Below are 25,782 nucleotides of genomic sequence, written 5' to 3'. Positions count from 1 at the left end.
ATCCAGGAGGATCCGAGATCGTGGGTGTGGCACAGGGAGTCTAGGTGATTGCATTTGGACCCCTGGGTTTCAGGCCCTTCCCACTATGCTCACAGTGGGGGATGGGCAGGCTCAGGTACAGGCCAAGTAGTGATTCCTTTCCTCTGTTTGGCAGGAACTCAAAGTAAAAGGTCCCAAGGACTCCAAGGACAGCCACACGTCAGTCACTATGGAAGGTATTTTGAGGGGCAGGCTGGATAACTGTCACTTTCCTTTGTCTGGCTTTGTGGACCGTGGTGCCCTGCTTGTGTGAGCGTGCGCACGTTTGTGTGGGAGTGTGTGTGAGCGCGCGCAGGAGGAATGAGCCTCTGCCCCCAGGCAGCCAGCCAGCTACAAACGTGCTCCTCCTTAGGATGCCAGCGGGCAGCTAGCTCCCCTCCTCCTCCTTCCTCCCGCTTCTTCGAGCCTCCGTCCCCTCCCCTCTCCTCCCCTCCCCCCCTCCTTGCTAGAGGAGCACTCAGGAAGCGGCTGCTTGATTCTGGAGGCTGTACAGCAGCAGCGCGCAAGGTGGCTGAGTGGCTGGGCTGCTGATGGGAGCCGGGAGCGATGGCCGCACGCTCCTGCTCCTGCCGCGGGGACAGAGGCTGCCATGGAAATTCTCCTCATCATTCGCTTCTGCTGTAACTGCACCTATGGTAACCCTGGCCCCGTCTCGTGGGAGGGGGTGTATCTTCCCGCCGCGGGGGCTGGTTACAGTGGGCTTAAATGTGGCCGTCAAGGTTTGGGGGGCAGCAGGGAAGGGAGGGGGCGCGAGTGGCTGGATCTGCGTTTACCCCGGTTTGGCTAGCTTCCAGCCTGAAATTGAAGTCTAGGGGCCACTTGGGGCAGAAATAGCTTAGAAATGGAAGGACCAGGCTGGAAGGGTTCAGGTACCTCTGATGATCTGTGTAGAATTGGTGGCTTAGCTTGAGAGGCTGTGGGCAACTTCCTGGAGAGGCTGTTAAGGACAGAAAATGACAAGACTGTACCTGCAGGTACAGCAACCTGGAGCTGAAGGGGGGTCAGCAGAGGCCAGTCAGAGAGTGACAGATGGTTGGGACAGCAGTGCCCTGGATGGGAGGGCACCGCTGGAGTGAGAAGTTGGGAGTTTCTTTGTTTCTAGAGAGAGGAGAGGAGGTTGAGCATCCAGGGTATTGTGTGATCAAACAGCACATGCTGCCTTCGAGACAGTCTCTCCTCTTAGAACAGTGGAGATGGGAGAATCGGGTGTGGTGGGGAACTGGGTGCGGTGGGAGATCAGGAGGGAGTGGGTTGCTCCGAGGGGGTTTATTTCTAGCCACTGGAGACCCTGGAGCTGAGGTGTTGGCACTTATCAAATGCTGGTGGGAGAGGGGGCGTGGCAGTGCTGCTTTGTGAAGGTCACACACCCACCATACAATGGAAAGGATCAGCATATCCTTTTTGCAGTTCCCCTCAGCAAGGGGGTCCTGGGACAGGCACATGCTGTCAGCCAGGTTCTTGCTCAAAGGAGACTGAAGGAGGCCTAGGCAAGGAGGTGTCCAGAAGTCTATGGGTCCTGTTCTCTGAGGCAAGAAGTACCTTAGGGATGACCCCGGCTGCCTTTGGCAGGGGCATGGGGTCAGGTGTTAGCGCTGGGCCCCTGGGTGTTGGAGTGGCAGGCAGCTGGCCCTGTCTCTCCCCTCCTACCAGGCGTTTTGTCTCTGCACCTTTCCCAGTCACTTAGTGTTCACATCTCCGTGGTAACCTGGAGCGCCTTGTCAAAGACTGGATGGGGAGGGCAGTTTGCTGGAGGAGAGATGATGGGGTTTCCTGGGCTCTTTCCCAGGGGCCACTCATTGTGCCAGAGGGGCTGCTGTCCCCTCACTTTCTCAGGCTGTCCTGTGCGACTCCCCATGGAGGTAGCCCTGCAGCAGGCCCTCTCCACCTGCCCCAGCAGGACAGTGCGGGAACTCCAGTCACCAGGCAGAAGCTGCCCTGTGCTCCTGCCCCTCAGCTTCGATGCTGACAGGCTGGGGTTGAGAGGAGAGCTAGACTGCAAAGAGCCTGTTGGAAGATCAATCAGAAGGGAAGTGCTGTTTTGATATGACCTAGGAGTTGGTGAGGTCTCAACTCTGCCTCCGTAAGTAGGAGGCCATCTCCCCTCTGCTTCCTCCTCCCTCTCCAAAAGGAAGCTTAGTCTTCATGAAACAGGACTGGGACCTGGATTTCAGGGTTCTTTGGTTCGTGGGATGCTGTCTTTGAAGTCAGCTTCAAAGTGGGGGAGTAAGGAGTGAATAAGCCCGGGCTAGTCACACTGTTTAGAATCTTCTCAACTCCTCCTGGGAAGGCCAGTTCTGGGGGTCCCATGGAGACTGTGCAACTTGGGGCTCACTCTGGAGTTTATGGTTATTGGCTGAGCTCTGTAGGGCTCCATGCCAGACGCTGTGGGGGCTGTGAAGGAAAGTCATATGTGGCTCAGGCCCCTCAGGAGGGGCTTACCTTGGCAATGAGAGAGTCCAGCTCACCCACTCCTTCCTTGCGAGTCTTTCTAAGAGCAAGTTACATAACTTTTTTGTGCCTTAGAGAAGTTTCCTCACCTGTGAGATGGGCTAGTGATAATCACTTCTCTTTTATTTATTCACTTATTTATTTTCAGAAAGAGGAGGCAGGAGAAAGAGGGAGAGAAACATCCATGTGAGAGAGAAACATTGATTGGTTGCCTCTCACATGCCCCCAACCAGGGGACCTGGCCCACAACCCAGGCATGTGGCCTGACTGGAATCAAACCAGCGACCTTTTGGTTTGCATGCTGGAACTCAATCCACTGAACCACACGAGCCAGGGCTGCACCGCCCCACCTCCTTTTTTTAAATTAAATTTATTTATTTTTAGAGAGAACGAAAGGAAGGGAGAAAGAGAGGGAGAGAAACATCAATGTGTGATTGTCTCTCCTATGCCCCCAACTGGGGACCTGGCCCGTAACCCAGGCATGTGCCCTGACGGGGAATCGAATTGGTGACCCTTTGGTTTGCAGGCTGGAGCTCAATCCACTGAGCTACACCAGCCAGGGCTGCATCCCTTTTAAATCAAAGGAAATAATGCATGTAAAACAGTACCATTGGACACAGAGCAACTACCCAGCAAACTAGAGAGAGAGAGGCCAGCTTGCTCATTCATGTCAGTGGTCTGACTTTAAAGTACTATGGGTATTGTTTGCAAAAGTCTTGGTCAGGGAAGGCTTCCTGGAGGTGGGGGAGAGACAAGTGTTGCAGCTTGGTGAATGATGTCTATTCCAGGCAAGGAGTGGGGAGAGTGGGAGAAGCAGGGGCAAGAAACCAGCAGGAAGCAGGCATGCAGGAGCCCTGAAAGCATGAACATCAGGAGGTCACTTTTCCTCCCCTGGTTCCTTCCATATGTAACTGTGTCCCCAAGGCCCTCTCCCTTCACTTCCTCCCAGCTGCCCTTCTCCCACCTGCCCTTCTCCCACCTGGGCTGAGGTGCAGGACTCATTCCACAGCCCCGATCAGGTGGACCCTTGAGGTGACTACAGGCATATTAATAACCCTTCTGAAACCCAACCCACCATGTGTGCAGACCTCTGAGCTTAGTCAGAAACCGCTTCCTCCTGGGACCTGAAAGAGGGACAGAGGGCGCTGACACCACAGTGTCAGCTTTCACTCGAGGACCCACCCCGGCAGGTGTCTGCTGAGCTTGCACTTTCTCTTGGATCTCTGGGGTTCTCGGGGTGTGATTTCCCCCTAAGATGAGCGAAGCCACGGGTGCACACCCTAAACAGCCTCAGACCTAGATCCCCTTGGGCTGATCACTGTCCCAGGACACCCCAAGCCTGGTCTTGTCCCTCTGGCTCCCATAGCCCATGGGGAAAGGCTCTAGAAATAGCCGAATTAAGAAAGCTACAAATAAGTCATGGGAAGTATGTTTGCATAAAGCAGTGGTTATCAGTCATTCCTACATATCAGAATCAGCAGAGCAGCTCTTTAAAAAATGCTGATAGCCAGGTTCCACCCGGCAGAGCTTGGGATTTAGCTGATGCAGTGAGGAGAGGAAGGCTGGCAGCTGTGTCTTTGAAGAGCTCCCCAGTGATCCTAATGGGCAGCCAAGCAGAGACCGCAGATGCGGTCGTGGCCCACCACTGAGGCTGCGCCTTCTCCGCAGCCGGCACATCGTTCCCGGACTGTGCCTAGCAGCGACAGGGAACCTCTAGCTAGGGCTTTGGGGGACTCTTGGGGTTTGGGGGCTGGCTAGGGCATGGATGTCAGCTCTGAGACCTGTCACTATCCAGTCCTATGGGACACCCAGTCTAGGTTCTCCCCAAACCGGCATCCTGCCTTGTTGTTCCTATAGCAGGAGGGCAGAGGTCATGACCCCATGGCCAGAAGCATCCAGGTGCAGGACTGAGGCCGCACCACCTGTGATGGGAGTGGCAGGGCTCACAGCTGCTTGCAGGCAGCTTTGTTTGGAAGTATTGGTTGACCAGCTGCCAGTTCCACCTGTCTCCGCTGACTTCCAGCAATCTTCATTTGGCATCCTGGTCACCAAGGGGTGTGGGGAGAAGGGGCCCTGCTGAGCTTGCATTTTCCTCACCTCTTCAGGGCTCCCAGAGGCCCCACTTGAATTCCTTCAGGAAATATTTGCCTCCTCAGCTGCCACTGGCTTGGAGCAGAGCCTTTCTGTGGAGCGTTGGCCTGCCTCCCTCGGCCTGTCTTATTTTGTTGGGGATTTGGGGGGCATGGAGAGGGGTCTTCCCATGGAGATGAGGCTGACTGTGTGGGTCAGAAGGAAGCCTGCCATTTCCAGCTGGCAGTGCCAAGACTTGGACCAGAGAAATATGAGTGACCGGGCCTGAGAGAGCTGCCCTCCCTGGAAAAACAGCATGTCTCCTGCCCACATTCTGGGGCTGGTGCGACCCAGAGTGTGTTGGAGCTCTGCAGGTTACTAAGGCTAGGGATAGCTGTGTGTGTTTTGCAAGGCGGGAAGGGGTTGGTTACAGAGGAGCAACTGCCTTCATCCACTCTGAGCCTGGTCAGGCTAAGACAGGTCTAGAGACGGCCCTAGAAGAAATCACATCCGGTGGGAGGGGGCCCAGGCTGCCAGGGCTGTGTGTCTGCTTATTGTATTGTCTGGCCTGCCCTGGGGTGAGAATGGAGGTGCAAGTTTGTGCAGAACCCACTTGCGTGGGTGGGTGTCCTGCAAGTGGGTGTCCGTGCGGGGGAGTGAGGTGAGTCAGGGGGCAAAACTGGTTCCTGAGATCTCAAGCTGCTCCTGTATTTCATCTGGCCCGTCTCCTCCCTGCCCTCCCCAACAGCTCTGCTCTACAAGCCCATTGACCGAGTCACCAGGAGCACCCTGGTCCTACACGTGAGTGCCAGAACCCTGAGTTCCACGAGAGGCTGAGCTCAGAGTGGGCAGGTGCTGGGGTCACTGAGCACAGCTCATTTGGGAAACTGGACCAGAGGGTCCTTGGGCCCCAACTCTGCCTGTCTGGCCTGTGGTAACCATGCCAACGGGACTGGGGCCTAAATATAGCTGGGCTACTAAGCTTGACACTTGGCCAAATGTTCCCTGGGTGCAGGCACTTCTGCCTCCCCATCCCTTGCCTACTGTTCTGCGGTGCCTTTGGAGCAGCTGTGGGGCGGGTGGACGGGTGTCCCTTCCAGCTGCTTGGTGAGATGAGACTACCTGGCTCACCCCTGCACCCCCACCCAGCGGGGAGAGTAATGACTTCAGCAGAGAATTAAAGGGGCACCAGTGCCTTCACCCCTGCTGCCCCTAATTTTAGTTCAGATTTCACAGGCATGACCAGATTAGAGTATGGATCCCTGAGTGCCCCCCTCAAATTCTTTTAGTGAGAATAGAGTGCTCCCCACTGTCTTATTAAGCCCCAGAACTCCCCTCAACTCACCACCCCAACCCTCCCCAGGACCTGCTGAAGCACACACCTGTGGACCACCCAGACTACCCGCTACTTCAGGATGCCCTCCGCATCTCCCAGAACTTCCTGTCCAGCATCAATGAGGACATTGACCCCCGCCGGACTGCTGTCACTACGCCCAAAGGGGAGGTGAGCTCAGGGCTCAGCACAGCCTCTCGCCCAGCAACCAGATCACCCATTCCTGCTCTCCCCTGTGCCCTGGGCCTCTCCAGCCCTGACCCCTGGTTCCCTGCCGCAGAGAGGCCTTCAGGCCCTGGGCCAACAGCTTTAAGTCCAGGTCTCATTAATCTTCATAATCCTCCACTGTGACAGAAGAGGAAAACGAGGCCTGGGGAGTGTCTGCAGCTCTAGCAGGTCTCTTAACCCTAAGTGTCAGAACTGGATTCTTTAGCTGGAATTAGTTGTCTGTAAGCCCCATGCATTGTACTCCATACCAGGGACTCCAGGGCTCTGGCTCTCTCAGTCTTGAATGCAAACACCCCCCACCATGAGTAATATGATGCCCTCAGGGTTCCCTGGAAGATAATGGCTCCGTCTGAGGGAGCTTGAGGTGTCCGAGGGAGTGGGAGCTCTGAGTGCCTCTGATGCGCCTGCATGAGCAGGTGGCAGAAGCCAGGGAGTGAGCCCCATAGCAAGAAGAGCTGGTGGGAGAGGTGGCTGAGGCAGCCAGGTTATTGGAATGTCCCAGCTGAGCACCTAGATGTGGTACAGCAGCTCCAGTTCCCTGGGGACCCTTCTTCAAGGATGGGGGTGGGGGTGCTCCAGTGAGGGGGAGCAATTTGAAGAAGCCGAGAGATAGTTAACGGCATGGGTCAGCAGCCTGGCCCACGTACAGCACTTCCTGTCCAGGAGAGGGAATTAAGTGGTGTTTAGGAGTGCTGGCTGACTGGGTTTATGCTCCTTTGTTACCTTTATGAGTCCCCAGTGCCTCCTGGGGAGGGAAGTAACGAGGGACAGGATCCAGAGAGTGACTGAGTGGCACAGAGAGCCAAGCCTGCATGGAGCTCCCAGCCTCAGTTTGCAAACCCTGGAGTATCGCCTGTTTGTTTGATTCGGTGATTAGCTGAAGGACCTCCAGAAGGCTGATAGCATGATCCGTTTCAGATCATTCAGTGGTATGCTTTTGACATACATACCTGCCTGTAGCATGTGCAGCTCTAACATGGTCTATAATCCAGGGAAGGCTGGGACAGACTGCAGCAGCCCCAGGGATTCTGCTGCCTCTGAAGGTGGCAGGGGGGAAACTCTGGAAGTTCTGCATGGAACAGTGCTTGCGACCATCCAGCACCCAGGCTAGAAATGGCTGCAGGTTCCCCAGGACACAGCCCCAGCCCCACAGAAGGTAGCCCTAGGCCTCCCATTCTCCTGGGGTGGTTGAGGAATTTACTCAGAGGTAGCATCAACAGGCCTGAGCAGGTCTGCAGGTCGAGTTAAACTGAAACTAGGTCAACTTCTTAGGCAGGACTGTGAAGTAGGGGTGGGCAGGTGGGAGTGTTCATGCCCCAGAGTGGAGGAACCAAGTCATCCTGAACTAGGGTCCATCCAGGTGGGAGCTATTGAGAGCCGAGGAAAAGGAGAAAGCTGCCACGCATTTATCACACCTGATGTGCTGGGCCCTGTGCATGTATCATCCTGATGATCCCTTCCTTACGGGCAGACATCGTTATCCCCATTTTACAGATGGTCAAACTGAAACTAAATGAGGTCAGGGAAGTTGCCCAAGATCACAGCTGGGAAGTGGCAGAGTCTAGATTCAAGCCCATATCCATGTGACTCCAAAGCCAGCGCTCTTAACCACCAGGCGCTACGGCCCCTCCCTGCAGCCCCTGAGTGGGATGGTGGCCCTGAGCAGGCGGGGCCCTGGGCTCACTGCCCCTGAGCAGGTGGGTGGGTGTGCCGTCTCCCTCAGACGCGGCAGCTGGTGAAGGACGGCTTCCTGGTGGAAGTGTCAGAGGGTTCCCGGAAGCTGCGGCACGTCTTCCTCTTCACAGATGTCCTACTGTGCGCCAAGCTCAAGAAGGCATCTGCGGGGTGAGTGTGCATGCGCCCAGGGTGTAAAGTGGGGGCGGAGCTAGACCCTGCCCCCTGTGGCACCCCTTAACAACCTGGGGCAATCTGCATATATTTTCCTTTTTAGAAACATATTAATTTATTTTATTTTACTGCATAGTCTTTTTCTAAAAATAAATGATGTTTTTAATTATAAAGATAATATAACCAAATTACAGACCAAAAAAGCCATCACGCATCCGAACATAAGCATTGGTCTCCTGCTTCTATATTTCCTTCCAGTTTTTTTAATGTTCTTACTTTTTTTCATATACTTGTAATCAGAGTGAATACCCAATTTGGGGCTCTGCTTCCATTTCACGTCATAAACGTTTTTCCCTGTTGCTATCTAATATTCATAATCATCATTTTACTTTCCTGCATGATGTTACAAGTACATATGCCGTAATTTACTTAAGCATTCTTCTTTTATTAGACATCTCTACATTTTTGCTAACCAGTCAGTGAATAGTCATTAAATCCACTGCTATCATTTGTTGAGCGGCTCTGCCATGCCAGGTGCCATGACAAATGCTTTGAATATATTATTTCTAATCTTCCCAACAACTCTATAAAGTAGGTATTTTCCGCATCTCACAGATGAGAGAAAAAACTTAAAATAGTTAAATAAGTTACTCCAGGTTGCACAACTAGAAGTGGAAGAGATGGGATTTGAACCTCAGTCTGACTTGGAAGCTTCTTTCCACCTCCCTCTCTGTACTTAGTGATGTAGGTCCACTCTGCGCCACGAACAGAGAAGGTTGTTCAGTATTCATCCCACATGCTTTCACCTACTGTGTGCCAGGTACACTGGCTTACAGTCCAGGGGAGACGAGCCTTGTGCTCACTGCAACACTACAGGGCCAGGATGAGAGGTGCAAACCTACGTTCTGGGGGAGGAGAGAGAAGGAGAGGTTTTATGAGATTCAATAAAGGGGAGGACTCCCTGGAACTAGATTTGCGGTTATTTTAAAGCAGAGATGGCGACCATAAGCAAGCACACCTCTGCCCTCAGTCCTCCGCCCATTACAGACTTTGCGAACAAGCCACAGCCCTGTTGCCCACTGGGCTTGAGTATGGCTTCATAGTCCTCTCCAGTACCCCATGTGACCTCAGCTGATCAGAGCTGGCATTCAAAACATTTGTGCCCTGGTGGGTGTGGCTCAGTGGATTGAGCGCCGGCCTGTGAACCAAAAGGTCACCGGTTTGATTCCTGGTCAAGGCACATGCCTGGGTTGCAGGCCAGATACCCAGTTTGGGGCGTGCGAGAGGTAACCAGTCAGTGTGCAACAGCAATGTTTCTTTCCCTCTCTCCCTCCCGCCCCCTCTCTCTAAAAACAAATAAACAAGGTCTTTTAAAAAAATAACATTTGTGTTCCATCTCTAGCCTACATAATGAGTAGGAGCTAAGTATGGTTAGGCAGAAGGGAGGGGAGAGTGTGGGGTGGGGAATGGGGAAGAGTGGGCCCACTCTTGCTCCCACCGTAGAGGTTTGGGATGTTTAAAAACATAAAACATCGGTCACACTAGACCAGAAGACGGGCACGGCCAAGGTCCAGAGTGCTCACTGCTGCCCGACCCTACCTAGAACCTCTGTGTGCGTTTCCTGATTGGGTAACTCCAGGACAATGGGTCATTTTTGCCTGTGAGGAGTTCTCAGTAAATTTTTTTTAGGTGGATCTGGGGTTCAGAGTTCAGGCTTAAAGAGCCAGGTTCCTTCTGGCTCATGTCCTCCTCTGGCTTATTGGCAGGAAGCACCAGCAATATGACTGCAAATGGTACATCCCCCTGGCCGACCTCGTGTTTCCGTCCCCTGAGGAGTCGGAGGCCAGCCCCCACGTGCACCCCTTCCCAGACCATGAGCTGGAGGACATGAAAATGAAGATCTCCGCCCTCAAGAGTGAAATCCAGAAGGAGGTGAGCGGAGCCTGGCACCTGAGCAGGCACAGGGAAGGCGGCTGTTTTTATTGGGGCCCTTTGAACTAGGTGTATCGGGGCGTGCAGGGAGGGGGGGTTGTAAGGGTTGGGAGCCTGATGAGGAGGGAGAATGCAAGAGAAGGAGGCCTCAGGCGTGCACACGCTTAGGGGAAGACTTTGATCTCGGCAGATTAGCCCTGAGCAGGTGGAGGGCAAGCTGAGGAGTCAAGTCAGTGCTCAGAATGTAATGGGGTTAATCCTGAGAAATGTCCTGGAGAGCCATGTATGGCAGCGCTGTAGGAAAGGGAAGCCACAGAAGAGGGCCATGTGTGAGAGAAGGGGCCTGGGGAGCCTCTTAGAAACTGACAGATCTAGTCGGCAAAAACTACGGAGAGAGGGGCCTTCAATATCACAATGACACCCTTGACCTAAACATGCACAGAAGCTTGTGCCCAAACAGAGAATTGGGATTCTTGTCAAACACACGTGAAACATTCACACACATTTAACATGTATGAAGCTGCAAAGGAAATCTCAAATTTAAAAAAATTTGATAGCATACCAGTCATGTTCACAGACCACAGTGCAATAAAATCAGAAATGCAACTAGAATATAGTTATAGATAAGCCTGTCAAGTTAAAACTTTCAGGATACAGAGGAAAACAAATTGAAACTGCAAACCATGTAGAAGTGCATGAAAATGAGAGCACTGCAGTGAGAACCCATGGCTGTAGTCAAAGTGCTATTTACAGGAACATGCATAGCCTAACTTCATATATTTGCAAGCAGAGGCTAGAGGAAAGCATCCAGGAGGAGTCTTCCCCGTAGACGGCAGGCAGGGCCTGGAGGGGCTCGTTTGATTGGTCTGGTTTCTTCCTCACCCACCCAGGCTCTGCTTGGGCCTCACTTCCCCTGGGAGCCTTCCCTAATGTCCACCCACTGCAGGCTGGGTTGAGTGCCCTGCTTCCTGGTTCCTGATGTTTGCCTCTTCGCTCTCCTTTATTGGTACTGATCTATAATGGCATAGTTGGCTTTTTCCTTTACTGACTAGGATTTGAACTCTACAAAGGGGCTGTTTTATTTAGTGGTATCCCTGGTACGTGGCACATAGTAACTACTTGTGTCATAAACGATTGAAGAAGCAGATGGCCTCTAAGGATCCTTTCAACTCAGACATCTCTCCGTGGACAGGGGAGAAGACGACCATGGTACTAATCCCAGGAGTGTTAGGGACTGAGGGTCTGACTTGGGGTGCATCCGTCACAGGTGTCTTCTCCCTGAATGGCCAGGCCCCACCCTGCCTCAGTGCAGCCTGTGTCCCCATCTGGCACTGCTCACCATCCCCACATGGCCCTGGGAACTACTGGGCTTTGTCCCTCCCGCCCCAGGTGTGTAGGTGTGGCCTCTGCACAGTCGAGTGAGTGCTTACTGAGCTCCACTGGCTGCCGGGTGCGCCGGGGGCCTCACCAAGTTCCTTACCAGTGGATAAGACAGACGTGCCCATTACTGCCCACAGCGTGTGACGCACGTGATGAGAGTCACTGGAGAGGCACAACAGAGCTGTTCTCTGAATCACAGAAGAAGCTGTGATTTACTTTTTTAATAACATTTTTTTAACTTATTTTTTTTCCCTAATCACCAGTGTAACCCTGGCTTGTTAGCAGGAAAACTCGTAACACCTAAGTGTGTAGAAAAAAACTGATGGATCATCTCCAGCTTCTACTGTAAACAATTGGAGGCATATTCTTCTAGACTCTTCTGTGCTTAGACTGGCACGCGCGCACACGTATTTTTGTATTTTAATGAGATCAGGCTACAGGTGCTGTTTTGCAATTTAAGCTTTTCATGTTCCTTAGGTTGGGTCTGTCAGGTTCTTTCTACCAGCTGAGTTCTGTTTGTTGCTTGGCTGCACAACAATGTATTTGGGTATTTAGATTGTTTCTGGTTCTTGGTCTGTCACAGGCAAGTCTGCAGTAAACACCACCACACTCCTGTTTCTTCTCCCTGGTAGATCCCCTGCAAGGGAGATGTCTGGGGCACAGGGCTTGTGCATTTACTTGCCAGGTTTCCCTCTGAAAGATTGCATCCGGTTATGTTCCCACCAGCAGTACGTGACAGTCACTCATCCCCCACACTGTCACAACACTGTTGGGAGCCATTGTTACAATTTTGCTAGTCTAATGGGTAAAAAAAAAAAAATGCTGCAGAAATGAATTTCAGCTGTGGAGTGTGAGTATGGCATGGGAACCAAGACTTAAGCATAACAGTAGTTAATAAAAGGGAAGGGTCCTTTATAAAGTATAAGCTTGGAAAATTGGAGGAGAAGGGGACACTGACTAGAGGGAATGGCTTGTCAGACAACAGGGACTCACACCATGAGGCTGAGGTGGAGGGTGCAGGGTGGGGTGTCGGGGAGCATCAGGCAGGGCATGGAGGCTGGGACCCAGCCTTGGCAGGCCCCATGGCCCAGGCCAGGAATTGGGGCTTTATGCTGAAAGGTGCCTGAGGTTTTTAAGCAGGGTATGTTGGTGGTACCCAAGATTTAGTTTATAGAGGTGACTGAAGAGGCTAATGCTACTGAGAGAAGATGTGTAGTAATTACAGTCTCCAGGAGAAGGGCGCACACCACACCACGCCACACCACACGGCTGCGTGGGAGCGCGCCAGGTTTGGTCAGGAGGCAGGAGGGGCGTGGGAAAGTGACCCAGGGCCTGTGTGGTGCTTTCCAAGAGAAAGGAGGGCAGGGCAGGGAACAGCTTAGGACTGGCTAGTGTGGGTAATGATGGCGGGCTCTGGGCTGCAGATCTGTCCTTAGTTCTGGTACCTGGTCCTAGGTGACCGAGGGCAGGGGAATGGTGTGTGAGAGTTAGGTAAAGGAGGTGGTTGGGGCTGTGTTAGGGTTAGCATGCCCTGGGGGGAGCAGTTTTCTTCCTGGCCAGGTAAGCCTCCCAAAGATGTCAAAGCATCATCAAGTACTGAAAAAGAAAACAAAAGAAAAAAATACGATTAACACACAGGGGAAAGTTGTGCTTAAAGCTGCTGAGTGAGAAGTGGAGTCTGAGTGTGAGGGAAACCCTCTGTGCTCTCTGTCCCCTGCAGAAAGCCAACAAAGGACAGAGCCGGGCCATCGAGCGCCTGAAAAAGAAGATGTTTGAGAATGAGTTCTTGCTGCTGCTCAATTCCCCCACAATCCCATTTCGGATCCACAATCGGAATGGAAAGGTCAGGAAGGGCGGGGATGGGATGACAGCCCCCTTCCTTGGTCCAGAGCTGTCTATTCTCTGTGGCTCTTGGCCCTGACCTGTGGGAATCAGGGACTCAGGCCCTCAATTCTCAAGGAGGCTGCCAAGGCTCCAGCCCTGGACTCCCTCTCCCCATTGGTGTGGAGCTAGTGCCCTCTGCTGACCATCATTGGCACTGCCACTCCTGTCCCTGGGCTTCCCGGGAAGGAGGCCCTCCTCCCATCTGCCTCCTTCTCAAAGCCTTAGGAGGTGGTACCTGGGTAAGAAGGAACTTTGTTGGAACCCCGAAATCCGGGAATGTGCTTGGTCTGACTATGGTCACCCCACTGAATTGTCACCTCCTCTCTTCAGAGCTACCTGTTCCTACTTTCCTCGGACTATGAAAGGTCAGAGTGGAGAGAAGCAATTCAGAAACTACAGAAGAAGGGTAACGTCCTGCCCCAGTGGGGTCCATAGCAACAGTGGGGTCCATAGCAACAGTGGGCCTGTTGCATTTCTAAGTACTTTCATGTCCTGTATCTCCCCTTCAGCCCCCACAGTCACTCTGTAGAGTGCCAAGGCAGGTGGCTCTTAATTGATGTTACTGAGCTATTGAGGACCAAAGAATTTAAGTGATTTGCTTAAGGCATACAGTGAATTAGTAGTAGGACTGCACCCAGAGCCGAGGGCGCTCTCTCCCTCCCCTTCTCTCACACACCCTACATGAGCCTCTTCAGTTAGACTCTCCCATTCTTACCCCTCTGGCAGCACGCACACCATCCCCATGTGAGGGCTCACACATCTTTCCCTTTCTTCCAATGACCCAACTCTGCCCTTAGAACTAAGTTTTTGTTCTTTTTTTCCCCTGCAATAGCCCCCAAAGAGAGCCACAGATCCTAGTGGACCTGTGATGATGTTCCTTTCTCTCGGCCCCTCCTGCAGATCTCCAGGCCTTTGTCCTGAGCTCAGTGGAGCTCCAGGTGCTCACGGGATCCTGTTTCAAACTTAGAACTGTCCACAACATTCCTGTCACCAGCAATAAAGACGGTAAGATCTGGAACCCAAAGTCTAATCCTCCAGGGCGTTGCTGGGGCCTTCCACAGGGACCTAGCCAGGCACTTGGCTACAAATGGCTGATCTCTGCTCTCCTGGGCTGGGAGGACTCCGTTGCCAGGTACAGAGGAAGCTTGAACAGGGGTTGTCCATTCCCCCAGGTGGCCCCAGCTCCTTCCTGGCCCATACTGGCTTGAGAGAGGGAGCTGGCACCATGGGGCACTAGGATCGTGTTGTTCATATATTCGTGAGGCAGTCAGGTCATGGAAGCAAAAGACAAGCGTGGGGTAGGGGGTCAGGGTAGGAGGAAGTGGAGGTAGATTAGAATAGTGTGTGAGTAATAAGGCCAGAAGTTTTCTAGGGATTAGGTCTCGGGAGGCCTTAAATGCCCAGCAAGGCAGTTGTTGTTCAGGCCCAGGCACCTATGGGAGGTTTTGAGCAGGTCAGGGCTGTGATCAGGGCTGGTAGCTGGCCTAGGGTGGGTGGAATCTGGCTGTCCGTGAGTGCTGGAAAGGGGTTGTGAAGGCAAGCTCTCTGCCGCATATGTGTTCCAAAGAGGAGGCGGAGATGGGCCTTCTCTTCCACTGGCACAGTGACTTATGCTGGTTAACTTGTGCTTTGAAAGGCTAGACTGAGAAGGGCAGCTATGGGATAGCAGGACTCAGAGGGAGAGGCAAAGTGCCCCTGGAGGGTGGCACAAAATTCTTGGTCCAGCAGGGAAGTTGTGGACTGGCCTCCCAGGCTCAGTGGAGGTTAGAAGGGGCACCAGTTAACGACCCTGGAGGCAGTGGGCTCTGGACACTTCTTCATCTGGCCACCAGGTGGTGCTGTCAGACCTGGTTGAGCTGTATCTTACCCTTAAGCTGCTCGCCACTCCCATCTGGGGGCTTTTCTTTCTTACAGACGACGAGTCTCCGGGGCTCTATGGCTTCCTTCATGTCATCGTCCACTCTGCCAAGGGATTTAAGCAGTCAGCGAGTAAGTGTCCCTTACCACCAGCCCCAGGTGGAGACTGGGTAGGCCATTGTTCATCCTGCCACAGAAAGTCCCTGTGGACCCACTGCATGGGGCCTCCCCCTGCCCACTAGCTCTGCTCGGGTCTGCCGGGCTGGGGACCTGCTGCTGCCTTGAGATGGGGAGCATGCCCCCCAAGGCCAGGAACCAGCTCTCTGGGCAGGGACATTGTCCTGCCTTTTGTCTCCAAGTCTGCTGAATTCCTGGACTCCAACCTCACATCTGCTGATTTATAAGCTGTGTGACCTGGGGCAAGCCTCTTAACCTTTCTGAACCTCAGCTTCTTCTCCATAAAAGGCAGTCACCCTTGTAACACTGACCTAAGAGCAGGCTTAAATACGACCACGTGTGTGTAGTGCCCAAGCCCTGCCACGTACCCCTCTCTTCTCCCTTTTTGTCATCTCCTGCTAAATCTGCAGCTTCTAGCATTTCACAGGACACAATTACACTTTTCATCTAATATTTCTCCTGTAGGAATTTGTGAGTCAGTTAGGTAATAGTTTCTCCTCATTTGCCAGATGAGAAAACTGAGTCACAGAGAGATTAAAAAGACTTAGCAACATACCAGGGCTCCCAGCGCCTCTCCTCTCAGCCAGCTCCTCCCTACTCCCTCCTCTTCCTCCCTGGTGGGTGAGGTCTGCCCTTGGCCTCACCCTGGGCAGTGTACCAGACAGAGGTTATGCCATCGGCTCACAGATGCTCAGTATTTACTGTGAAGCCCAAGTTCCTGGGGTACGTCGGCCTCCTCTCTCTCTTTTCCCGTCACCCCAGGGCAAACCCTGCCTACAGCACCTGTCCTACAGTGTTGTCACTCAAACCTGCCTCTCCCATGTGAGTTCTCAGAGGGCAGAACCACGTGCCCTTTGCCTCTGGATGAATAAGAGCTCAGAAATGCTGGATTGAGCAGTTAATTTCCAGACACCTACTGTGTGCTTGGGTACCTTACTAGGTGCTGGGGAAAATATAAATGTGGCCAGAGTGTGGACACGCCTTGGCATGTCAAAGCCTCTTCCAGCATGTTCTTTCCTCTGATCTCCCTGGCCTCCGCAGAGTTCACTGCTACCATGTCACACACGAAGAAGCTGAGGCCCCGGGGGCTCCGGGGTTTTCCCAGGTGGCACAGATAGGTCACACTGTGGGTGATGGACTAGAATCCATGTCTGCCGCTGCCAAAGCCCACGCTGTTCCCTTCAGAGCATCACCTTGCTCTGTGTGGTGGGCACCTCCACACTTGTGACTCACTCTGTGCTGCGTGTACACGCAGCAGCTTCCTGGACCCTCCCCAGACCCACGGAATCCCCATCTGCAGTGGCAGTTAGGAGGCGCTGCCCAGGAATATTTCTGGTTAGTGAGCTCCGTAGGGCTGTTACGCCCACGCGAGTCCGCGGCTGGACTGGGCGCCTCCCACCTCCACAGTGCCCAGATGTCTCCCCCTGGCCCACGCTGGGATGGGCCTTAGGGTCTTAGTGGTTAGACATGGGGGGAGCTGCTACGAAGTCTCTCTTCACCTCCAGACTCTTCACTTCCTCCCTCTGACTGACTCAGGAATTCATTCTGACTCGAGGGAGTCAGGACCTGTGACTTCCACATGGCTTCTTGCTCTGGTGAGCGCATTACAGCTGTGCAGTCAGGCCGAGGGTGCAGGCGCCGTGATTGTTCCTGCTGCGCAGCGGAAAGCCCGCGGGCAGAGAGGCTGGTGATCTGGGCAGAGGGAGGGTTTGAACCCAGTCTGACTCCAAAACCTTCACTTTTACTCCATGAACCAGCCTCTGGCTCCTGACAGAGGATTTACACACAGCAAATCAATAAATGGTGGCAGGCCTTCCTGCCCCTCCATCTCTCAGCCTCCCAGACCTATCGTCTGATCCGGCAGAGGCCAGGGCCTTTGAGCCTTCAGCGTTGTTCGCCTTCAGTCTGCACCCACATCCCCATGTGCTCTGATACGGAATTATATATCTGCTCTATGTCGCCCCCAGTTAGAGTCAACTCTGGTGCAGCTCCACCTCTATTCTCATGGAAAACGGCCCAGCTGGGCAACCCTAAGCGATATGACCTCTGCCCTTTGCCCCCTGATTCATGCTGCAGAGGGTTGGCTGTTGTGCCTCAAAGCCACCCCCCACAACACACATTACTCTGGAAAACAACCTTGGCAGTTCCATTATGGGGAGAGGGAGGCTGCCAGGGTCCCAGCCACAGAGGGAACATGCATATTTGCAGAGGGCCTGGGGTGACCACCCAGTGCTGTGGCCTGGTCAGTTGGGTCTCAGGATAGAGGGGAGAAGATTTTCAGCCTTAAAGGTCATGATTCAAGATGGACACACTAGGGAAAGCTCCCCCTGCCTCAGCCCCAGGCCTCCCCCACTTGGTTATCTGAAGTGCATGGGGGGTGGTAAGAGCTTCATCCATTCATCCCACATGGGTCTGACTGAGAGGAGAGGAGCCAGGAGCCTGGGTTTCTGATCCTGTGTTACACTAAAGCCTTTTATGTCTCTTGTGACTCAGTTTTCTCATCTGGCAAATGGGGAGAAACTGTTAGCTATCTAATAGGGCTTGCCCGCTGTGAGCAAGCCCCGTTCTTAGTACAAAACATACACCAGTGGCTAAGAAAACAAGGCTTCTGTTTGCATGGTGTTGATGCCGTGAAGGGGCGGGAGACAGATAAAAGACAGCTTCAGTTCAAGTTAAGTGTGGTGAAGAAAGCAACAGCACATCAAGCTGTTGGAGTAGGGGAGGCGCTTTTGGTTGTCTCAGTGGCCAGGGGTTACTCCAGCCTTCTGCCCCACAGAGGCCAAATGCCCTCCTGAGACTCCCACCTCAAATGCCAATGCTACCCTGTTAAGGGACCTGGGATCGGTGGGGGTGGGGAGGGGTACGTCCTTTAGTCAGCGTGGTCAGCGAAGACGTGGCACGCGGCCTCGGTGGCAAGGAGGCAAAGACCAGGGATGAGGGGACAGCAAGGGCCCTCAGCGGGGAGAGCTGGGCGCATTCAGAGAGGAGGCCAGTGTGGCCGGAGGGTGGAGGATGAGGCTGGAGGCGGCACCATCTAAGTGGAGAGCTGAGGAAGGGAAGAGGCCCGACTCCCAGGGCTGTGGGGAGGAGACTGAGGGCAGCCCCTTGGGGTGTCAGGAGGGGCAGGTATGTTGACCCCTTTTCCTCCCGAGGTCCCGGGCCTCGGGCCTCACTCATTGCGTCTCTGCCTGTCCCCCTGCAGACCTGTACTGTACCCTGGAGGTGGATTCCTTCGGCTATTTTGTCAGCAAAGCCAAAACAAGGGTATTTCGGGACACAACAGAGCCCAAGTGGGATGAGGTGAGTGGAGGGGGCTGGTATCCCCACAGGGACCCCTGAGCTTGTCACCAACTGTGCCCACCCCACTCCCTGTGCTCATGTCCTGTTGGCTGGGGATGGTTGGGCCAGCTCTGTCCCCCTGACCCCTCTGCCTCTCATCCCTGCTCCTTTGACTTCTGATCTCGTGTTTGTATCCTGACACGGGGTGTGAGCTCAGTCCTCAAACTCCACCTCACCCATGGTGTGGAATTCCTCTAGTGCTGCAGAAAGTGAGCACACTCCTCCATGCCTTGTGACATGGTCTTAGGGGCCCTCCTCACCCGCTTCTCAGCCTTCTGAAGTTGGGGTTCCCACCTGCCAGGAAGCCCTGTCTCCCAGCCTCTGAGGTTCAGGGCCCTTGTTCCGTGTTTCCCCAGGAATTTGAGATTGAACTGGAGGGCTCTCAGTCCCTGCGGATCCTGTGCTATGAGAAGTGCTATGACAAGACCAAGGTCAACAAGGACAACAACGAGATCGTGGATAAGATTATGGGCAAAGGGCAGATCCAGGTGAGGGGCCAGATGTGGCCAGGGCAGCGAGGCCAGGCTCGCAGTGGTGCCAGCTGGGAAGGCATCTTTGTCAGTGGTCTTCTTGGTCAAGGTGCTCTGGCCTTTCTTGACTCGGGCTCAAAGCTGGTTTGAGAAAAGTATCCTTATGTGGTGGTTGTACCCTGCGGGAGGGGACGTCCTGTCCTGTTCTAGCCCCAGACACCCACATATACCTGGTTCCTCGGGCTTCCACATCTGGCTCAGGTGCATCGTGCACACCCCTGCAGGGTGGATTGGGGAGATGACATCTCCCTTTGTGTTCACGTCCCAACCCTAGTCTACTGGTGGCTTTCCCAGGAGCACTGTGTTGAGGGCTTGGAGGCTATATCCATGAGAGCCATGTTTGATGGGCAATGTCTGTTGTAGGAGGTGTGAGGCCTGAGCGTTTGGACGGCCTTACCATCTGCGGGGTTGCCGAGGGCTGGCCTCTGACTTGTCATTAGGGTCTCTGGGCCTCACTCCCGTGTCCCTGGCGTTCATTGGCTTAGGGTTGGCTTTGTGGGTATCAGCGGAAGCGGGTCCTGAGTCAGTTTCAGTGTGTACATGCCTTAGCTGTGTTTCTTGGTACCCCGTTAATGTATGCGGGGAAAGGTTCTCATTGGCAGCCCGTGTGTCTGGAAATCCTTGCAGTTTTGAAGATGGCTGCTGTTCACTTCCCTGTGAAGAGAATGTGGATGTGGGCAGACATGCAGCCATCCACACTCCACCAGTACCTTGTGTGGCCTCGTGCTTATAACACAAGGTGGCCTGGTTTGGGGGTAGATTCTGTGACCATGAAGTCAAGGGAAACGGTAACTGGCACGCACTGGTCCTGAGCCATGAGCATTAGGTGCTCTGGGCTTATTAATAGTTACATCAGACGGGATCCGGGTGCAGAGAGCTGGAAGATGTTTTTGTGGTAGGAAGCATTTGTTTCCTGATGCTTTGTTGAAGCTTTAGAGTTTGGGAACTGGCTCTTGGCTGGGTGTTCTTAGTAGCATTCCCCTTGGGGACCTGCATGGGCCTCCTGCTCCCTTAGTCTGTCTCGGGCTCTAGTGTGTGAAGTGGGGGGTGGCTCCATTTGGTGGGGTCCTGGCCATCTGCCTCATGCCACCCCAAGTTCCTGAGCACATCTTTTCCTAATGCTGTGGGACCTGCGCCCCACTCTTCAGCACTGTCTCCAGAGAGATGGTGTTGCCAGGCAACCATAAGTCGGTCCTTCATTATTTTATTCATTATTTAGGAAATGAGGGCTGAAGAGCAAAATGTCTTAAATTTAGTCCTGGGAACCTACTTCCTGCAGGGGTAAGGAGTGGGGGTTCCATCTCCACATACCTGGGCTGGCAGGAGGGACATGCAGGGATGAGGTTCTGGGCCGACTCATCTGGCCCCAGGAGATACCCAGCCAAGAAACAAGATCGGCTGCCATGTGCCCTGGGCCGCTGGTGGCTGTGGGACAGAAGAGTTTAAAAAGAATGTCCAGCACAGCCAACTCACCAAGTGCCCTGGGCCCTGACCCCTCCGGAACCAGGTGCCAGGGCTCCGTGGCATCTTCCCCACCTGGACTTCCAGCCCTATTACTTCCTCCTTCTCACTTCTATCAGCCGCACCAGCCCCAGGGGAAACACCATAAATCACTACATCTTCGAGACAGGAGCAGATGGAGGCGGTGGGGGAAAGGGAGGAAGCCAGGTTATGTTTGGCAAAGCAGAAAGCACAGTCTGGTAAGGAGACTGTTTCTGTGTTTAAGCTTTGAGGAATGTTAAATGCCTGGGAGTTGATATTAAAAGAAACACAAACCTTCCTGCTGCCAGCTGACCTGGGCCTGTGAGCGGCCAGCTCAGAGCCAGCATCCCCTGGAGGGCTTTGAAGTCTCCCAGCCCCCCATTCCCCAAGGTGCAGCCTTGCTGCAGCCCTTGGCCCGCAGCCATGGAGCTGTCTTCCTGGCCTTCCAGTGAATTGTTGGGGGGGGGGGGGGAACGCTGTCCTCATCAGGGGCATGCCATGCCTTGTAAAGTCCCAATCACCCTGTGACTGTCCTGGGAGACGCCAAGGATGACCAGGCTGCGGGGAGAGCCTACACCCAGCCATTCCCACGTGACCAGGCCCCACAGAACCCTGGGACAGTCTGTTCCCACAGCTTGCTGCCACCTCCCTTCCTGTCACGTGCCCAGGGAAGGGGATCTGGCCATCAGTTCTGCTCCCCCTCAGTAGGCGCCAAAGATGGAGCTAAACATGGCCCGGCAGGAGGGGCACGTCCTTGGGGATCTTCAGGTGGCCTGAAGAAAAGACCCACCCTTGTTGCCCCCCTTGCCCGCCTCTTTCTAAGCTCCTTCTGGCTCAGCCCTCCAGAGAACACCGAGGAACCTTATTTCCTAAGCTGCAGGTGTTTGCTCCAATGTGAGTCTCCCTCCCCGAGTTTGCTTGATAGGGCAGTGAGGCCAGGGAACCTGGAGTGGCGGGCCAGTGGTGGGGTTGGGGGCAGCATTAGTGGCAGGCAGAGGGCCATGCTGATGACCAGCATGTGTGTCCAGCTCTTGTGCTCTCGGAAGCCCTTTCCCAACGTTATCTTGTGACCCTTGCAACAGGTCTGCAAGGAAAATGACAGTCGTATCCTCCCCATTTCACAGATGAGGACACTGAGGCCGGGGTGCATCTGCTGAGAGTGCAGAGGGAAGGCCACACTCTCTCCTCTGTGCTGTGTCCCTGCGTCCCAGGTCTTCATGGGGAATCTCCCAGCCTGGGTGAAGGCATTGGCCTCGCTAGGGGCCTGGAAGGGGAGTCGGGTGGTATTTCATCCCAGCACCCTGCTTTATGGCATATGGTGAGCCTCAGGCTTCCTCTGCCTGGAGTCCTCTTACCTCTGGGCAGGGGACATTTCTGTCCAGTGTACCTGGAGGGAAGCATGCATGAAAAAGCGCCAGGGGGCGGGGGCTTACTGGGCATGTGCAGTGTGCCCAGCATGGCTGGCTGCTCCATGCGGTGTAGGGGCCTGGCCTCAAGGAGTCGACTGCCAGATTGGAGCACAAGTATATGCGTATATTTCAGGCCCCTAGAGAACAAGGCTAGGTGGCAGTAACGGCCGTGATTACATACATCAGACACCTGCCCGAGAGCCCAGCATTGGGCTGATGCTCCCAGCAATACCTCCAGGGAACTTCAGAGGACCCTAGGCGGTAAGAAAGTGATCACAGTTTTAAAGATGAGAAAGCCGCGATGTAAAGGATTGAGTAACCTAAGACCAGGCGGCCACGCGGGCAGGGCAGCCAGGACTGGAAGCAGGTTGGAACAGGATCCATGCCTTGCCTCTGCGGGCGCTCTCCCATCTCCCACGTTCCATATTTAGCAAGAGGAAACTTGTGCCGTAGGGATTCAAAGGAGGGAGCCTCATGGACTGGAGTTAGGGAGGCTTCCAGGAGGAGGTGGAGCAAGAGCAATTTGAGAGCACTGGGTTTTATAAACTCCAAAAGCAATGTTTATATTAGAAAATTGTAATAATAGTAGATTGACTTCGAAACATAATCACCAGCCATCCCTACTCCCACTGTTCTGAAACAGCCATTTTATTTTGTGCCTTTTCCCTTCCTTGAGTATACAAAATGTTATATAGTCTTAATTACAGGGTGTATTTTGTATTTTTCTTATTTTCATGTATTATCATAAACCCCCTTTTTTCTAGGGCTGTATGCAGTCTTTATCATTACCTTTTTTTGTTACAATATTAAAAGCACTTCATATGCTTTATAAGTCATTTTCTATAGTGACCAGCACATGCATTGCTGTTTTGAGGCTCTTTGTTATTCTAGCAAGGTGGCAGTCTCTGGCTCAGCAGAAAGCAGGGGTGGGCGTTCAGAACAGGGAGGCAGGAATGCACAGGGCACATCCCAGGACATTAGGAGCCTGCCTGTCCTGAGCAGGGGCGCTTGTGAGCAAGAAAGTAAGAGGGAGTGTGAGGGAGTTAATAAAAGAATCTGTAGGGTTTTAGGAATCCTAGGGGGCATTTAATCCAATCTTGTTTGGAGGGAGAAGAAAACAGACCAGAAAGGGGAGGTGACGGCCACCGTCACACAGCTCATTAGTGATTGAGCACTGGCTCCAAATTCGGGGACCCAGTGCCAGGTTGCACATGTTGGCCAGCTGCTGGGCAGATGAGTGAATGAGAATACTCAGAGATTGAGCAGGGCAGACTTGGGTGTCAGTCTGTGACCCTCGGGGGTTTGTCCTCTGTCACCGCAAATTTGGCATTAGATCCCACCAGCTTGGCGCATTTCTCCCCCTCCAGGCTCAGGAACCCTCCCTTTCTTCCCCAGACCTAAGGGGCTGCACCTCCTCATTCTCTCTCCAGCCCCACTGCCTGCCTCCTCCTTGCTGCCCCGCCCCAGCCTGGCCCAGGAACGGCTCAGCCAGGAGGCCCCCCTTCTTCCGCCTTGCCTCCCTGGCCCTGGGGGACTACTGTGTTTTTATCCCAGTCTATTTCCAACTATGGCTGCTCCAGGCTCCAGATGTGCTGTTCCCAACTGGGACCTACCCACTGGCTGATTAGCATAATCCCAAGGTCCAGCCCTTGCTGGCTGGCTGGCTGGGCTGGGCCAGAGGGGAGAGCTCTTCCCAAGACCTCACAGCTCAGTTCCTGCCACCGACTGCAGACTAGAAAAGAGCCCGAGACCTAGAAGTTACCTGAGCCAGAAGTCTCTCCAGGCTCCTGCTCCCTTGTTCCCAGCTCAACCCAAGCCTGGGGCAGCCTCCCCCCCAGGGTGAGAGGTGCCTTCACTTTCCTGTGAGCCTTCCAGGGGTAGCCCTCCCTGCATGGGACCTCGGGGTGGGAGGGAGCAGGGTTCCAGGCCAGCAAGGAAGCTCCAGCTGTCCTAGCTCTGGGATGGTAGCATCCCTTCACCCCCGACTGTGAAGTTCAGGCCTGATAGGAGGCCTCCATCCTCGTCCCTTCTGAAGCGTGGCACCTGTGTCTGAAGAGGAAAGGGGGGACATTTCTCTGCCATTCTTGACTTGCCCACATGGACGCTTGGAGGGGTCAGAACTTTTAGAAATGTACTTAAGGCCACTGGGAGTGTTCACAGAGCCCAGATTGGCAAATCAAAGTATCTAGACTCTCTTACTTCGTTTTTCCATTGTGGTGAAATATGCGTACCATTAAATTTACCATCTTAATAATTTTTAGGTGTATGATTCAGTGGCATTAAGCACATTTACATTGTTTTGTAACCAGCTCAGAACTTTCTCATCTTCCCAAACTACATTGCTGCCCATTAAACACTAACTCCCCATCCCCCTTCCACCTCCCTCAGGCAGCCACCCTTCTGCTTCTGTCCCTATGACTCTGACCCCTCTAGGAAACTTATATAAGTGGAATCGTACAGCATGTACTTGCCTGTGACTGGCTGTTTTACTTAGCATCGTGTCTTTAAGGTTCATCCATGTGGCAAGTATCAGAATTCCTTTTTAAGGCTGAATGACATTGTATATATATTCCACATTCTGTTTCTTTATTCATCATTTGTCATAGACATTGCGGGTGTCTCCACCTTAGACTTTTCTTACTTAAGTGAGAGAAAGAGCCTGGTCTCTGAGGATGGAGATTTCATGACCTTCTCTGCAGACCTGGGGGTGTCCCCCCTTCTTGCCCCACCCCCAGTTGATTATCCCTCTCCAGCTGAAACAGGAGAGCAGAGCCCCACAACCCCAGAGCACACTGGCCACCATTAACTTCTTCTAGTTGCGGGAAACAGTACGCCCCCACCGCGCCCCCAGGCATCTCACCCTGCGACCTTCCTTTGCTCAGCTCCCTTGTTCGCCCTCCTCTCAGCCATTTAAATAGTGTTGAGGGTGGAGTCTGATTACCCTGGCGTTGTGGGAAGAACACTGGGCTGAGGGGCCTGAGTTTCTGCATCTATTAAGTGGGGATAATTGTCCCCACTCTGCCTTCATCACCAGCTTATTGTGAGGCTGAAAGGATGGAATGTACCTCCAAGAGCTGATCAGAGCTATGACATGCACATCAATGTTGTCACGCATTTATGCATCCTTTTCTGCTGTGGAGCATGTGGTGGTAGTGAAGAAAACAGAAGAGAATTCTGATCACTCAGCCAGTGTCGAAGTGGCTTTGAGGCCAGGCAGATCTGGGGGTTGAGAGTCAAGCTCTCTCTGCTCATTAATTGGGAGAATGGGATAAGTTATTCTACCTCCCTGAGCTTCAGTTTCCTCGCCTGTAAAATGGGCTCTCATGAGTGCTGAATGTGAAAGTCCATGAAGCCGAGGGCACAGGGCCTGGCAGTCAGCATTCATCGGATGATGGGGAGATGGGGCGACCTTTTGACCATCTGACAGTACACTGCCTTCTGATTTCCTGAGGGATTCTGGGTGTGACTTGTGAAGCAGCCCCCCACCCCCAAAGGCTGTTACCTGCACGTGACCCCTGTGTTTGGGCCTTTGGCTGGTTGAGGTCACATCTGTTTTCTTAAGCAGATTGAATCAAACACAGCTTTGGTGAACAGACATCAGAGTGGGCAGGGAGGTCAAGGTTAGGGCCCTCGTTCCCTGCCAGCCCAAGGTTTTCCTGCCTTGACCCCCGGGGTTGAGCAGCTCTGGGCCTCTCCCCCCCCCGCCCCCCCCCCCCCCCCCCAGCAGCGCTCAGCGCAGCCAGTCCCAGAGCGCAGAGCGGGAAGAGCTGGAAACAAGGGGCCATTGTCGGCCGGGAGCTCCTTCTGGTTTCAGTTACTGTGTGGA

General features: G+C 53.6%; 1 protein-coding gene across 3 annotated transcripts in view; it reads left to right on the top strand.

Annotated features, from left to right (window-relative positions):
- ABR (ABR activator of RhoGEF and GTPase) overlaps nt 1–25,782 on the top strand; it is a 175,366-nt gene that overhangs the window by 119,133 nt on the left and 30,451 nt on the right. For all 3 annotated transcript variants that reach the window (XM_090290769.1, XM_090290770.1, XM_090290771.1), the window contains 11 exons: nt 155–215; nt 5,306–5,358; nt 5,921–6,061; nt 7,842–7,963; nt 9,733–9,898; nt 12,999–13,121; nt 13,493–13,568; nt 14,063–14,167; nt 15,077–15,151; nt 18,399–18,496; nt 18,892–19,023. In XM_090290769.1, coding sequence (XP_090146895.1) covers nt 155–215; nt 5,306–5,358; nt 5,921–6,061; nt 7,842–7,963; nt 9,733–9,898; nt 12,999–13,121; nt 13,493–13,568; nt 14,063–14,167; nt 15,077–15,151; nt 18,399–18,496; nt 18,892–19,023 — 1,152 coding nt within the window. The remainder of the gene's footprint in view (nt 1–154; nt 216–5,305; nt 5,359–5,920; nt 6,062–7,841; nt 7,964–9,732; nt 9,899–12,998; nt 13,122–13,492; nt 13,569–14,062; nt 14,168–15,076; nt 15,152–18,398; nt 18,497–18,891; nt 19,024–25,782) is intronic.

This window comes from Furipterus horrens, unplaced genomic scaffold, assembly GCF_987537825.1.
Source record: "Furipterus horrens unplaced genomic scaffold, mFurHor1.1.pri manual_scaffold_11, whole genome shotgun sequence".
Lineage (NCBI taxonomy): Eukaryota > Metazoa > Chordata > Mammalia > Chiroptera > Furipteridae > Furipterus > Furipterus horrens.
This window is presented reverse-complemented; position numbering and strand designations above follow the sequence as displayed.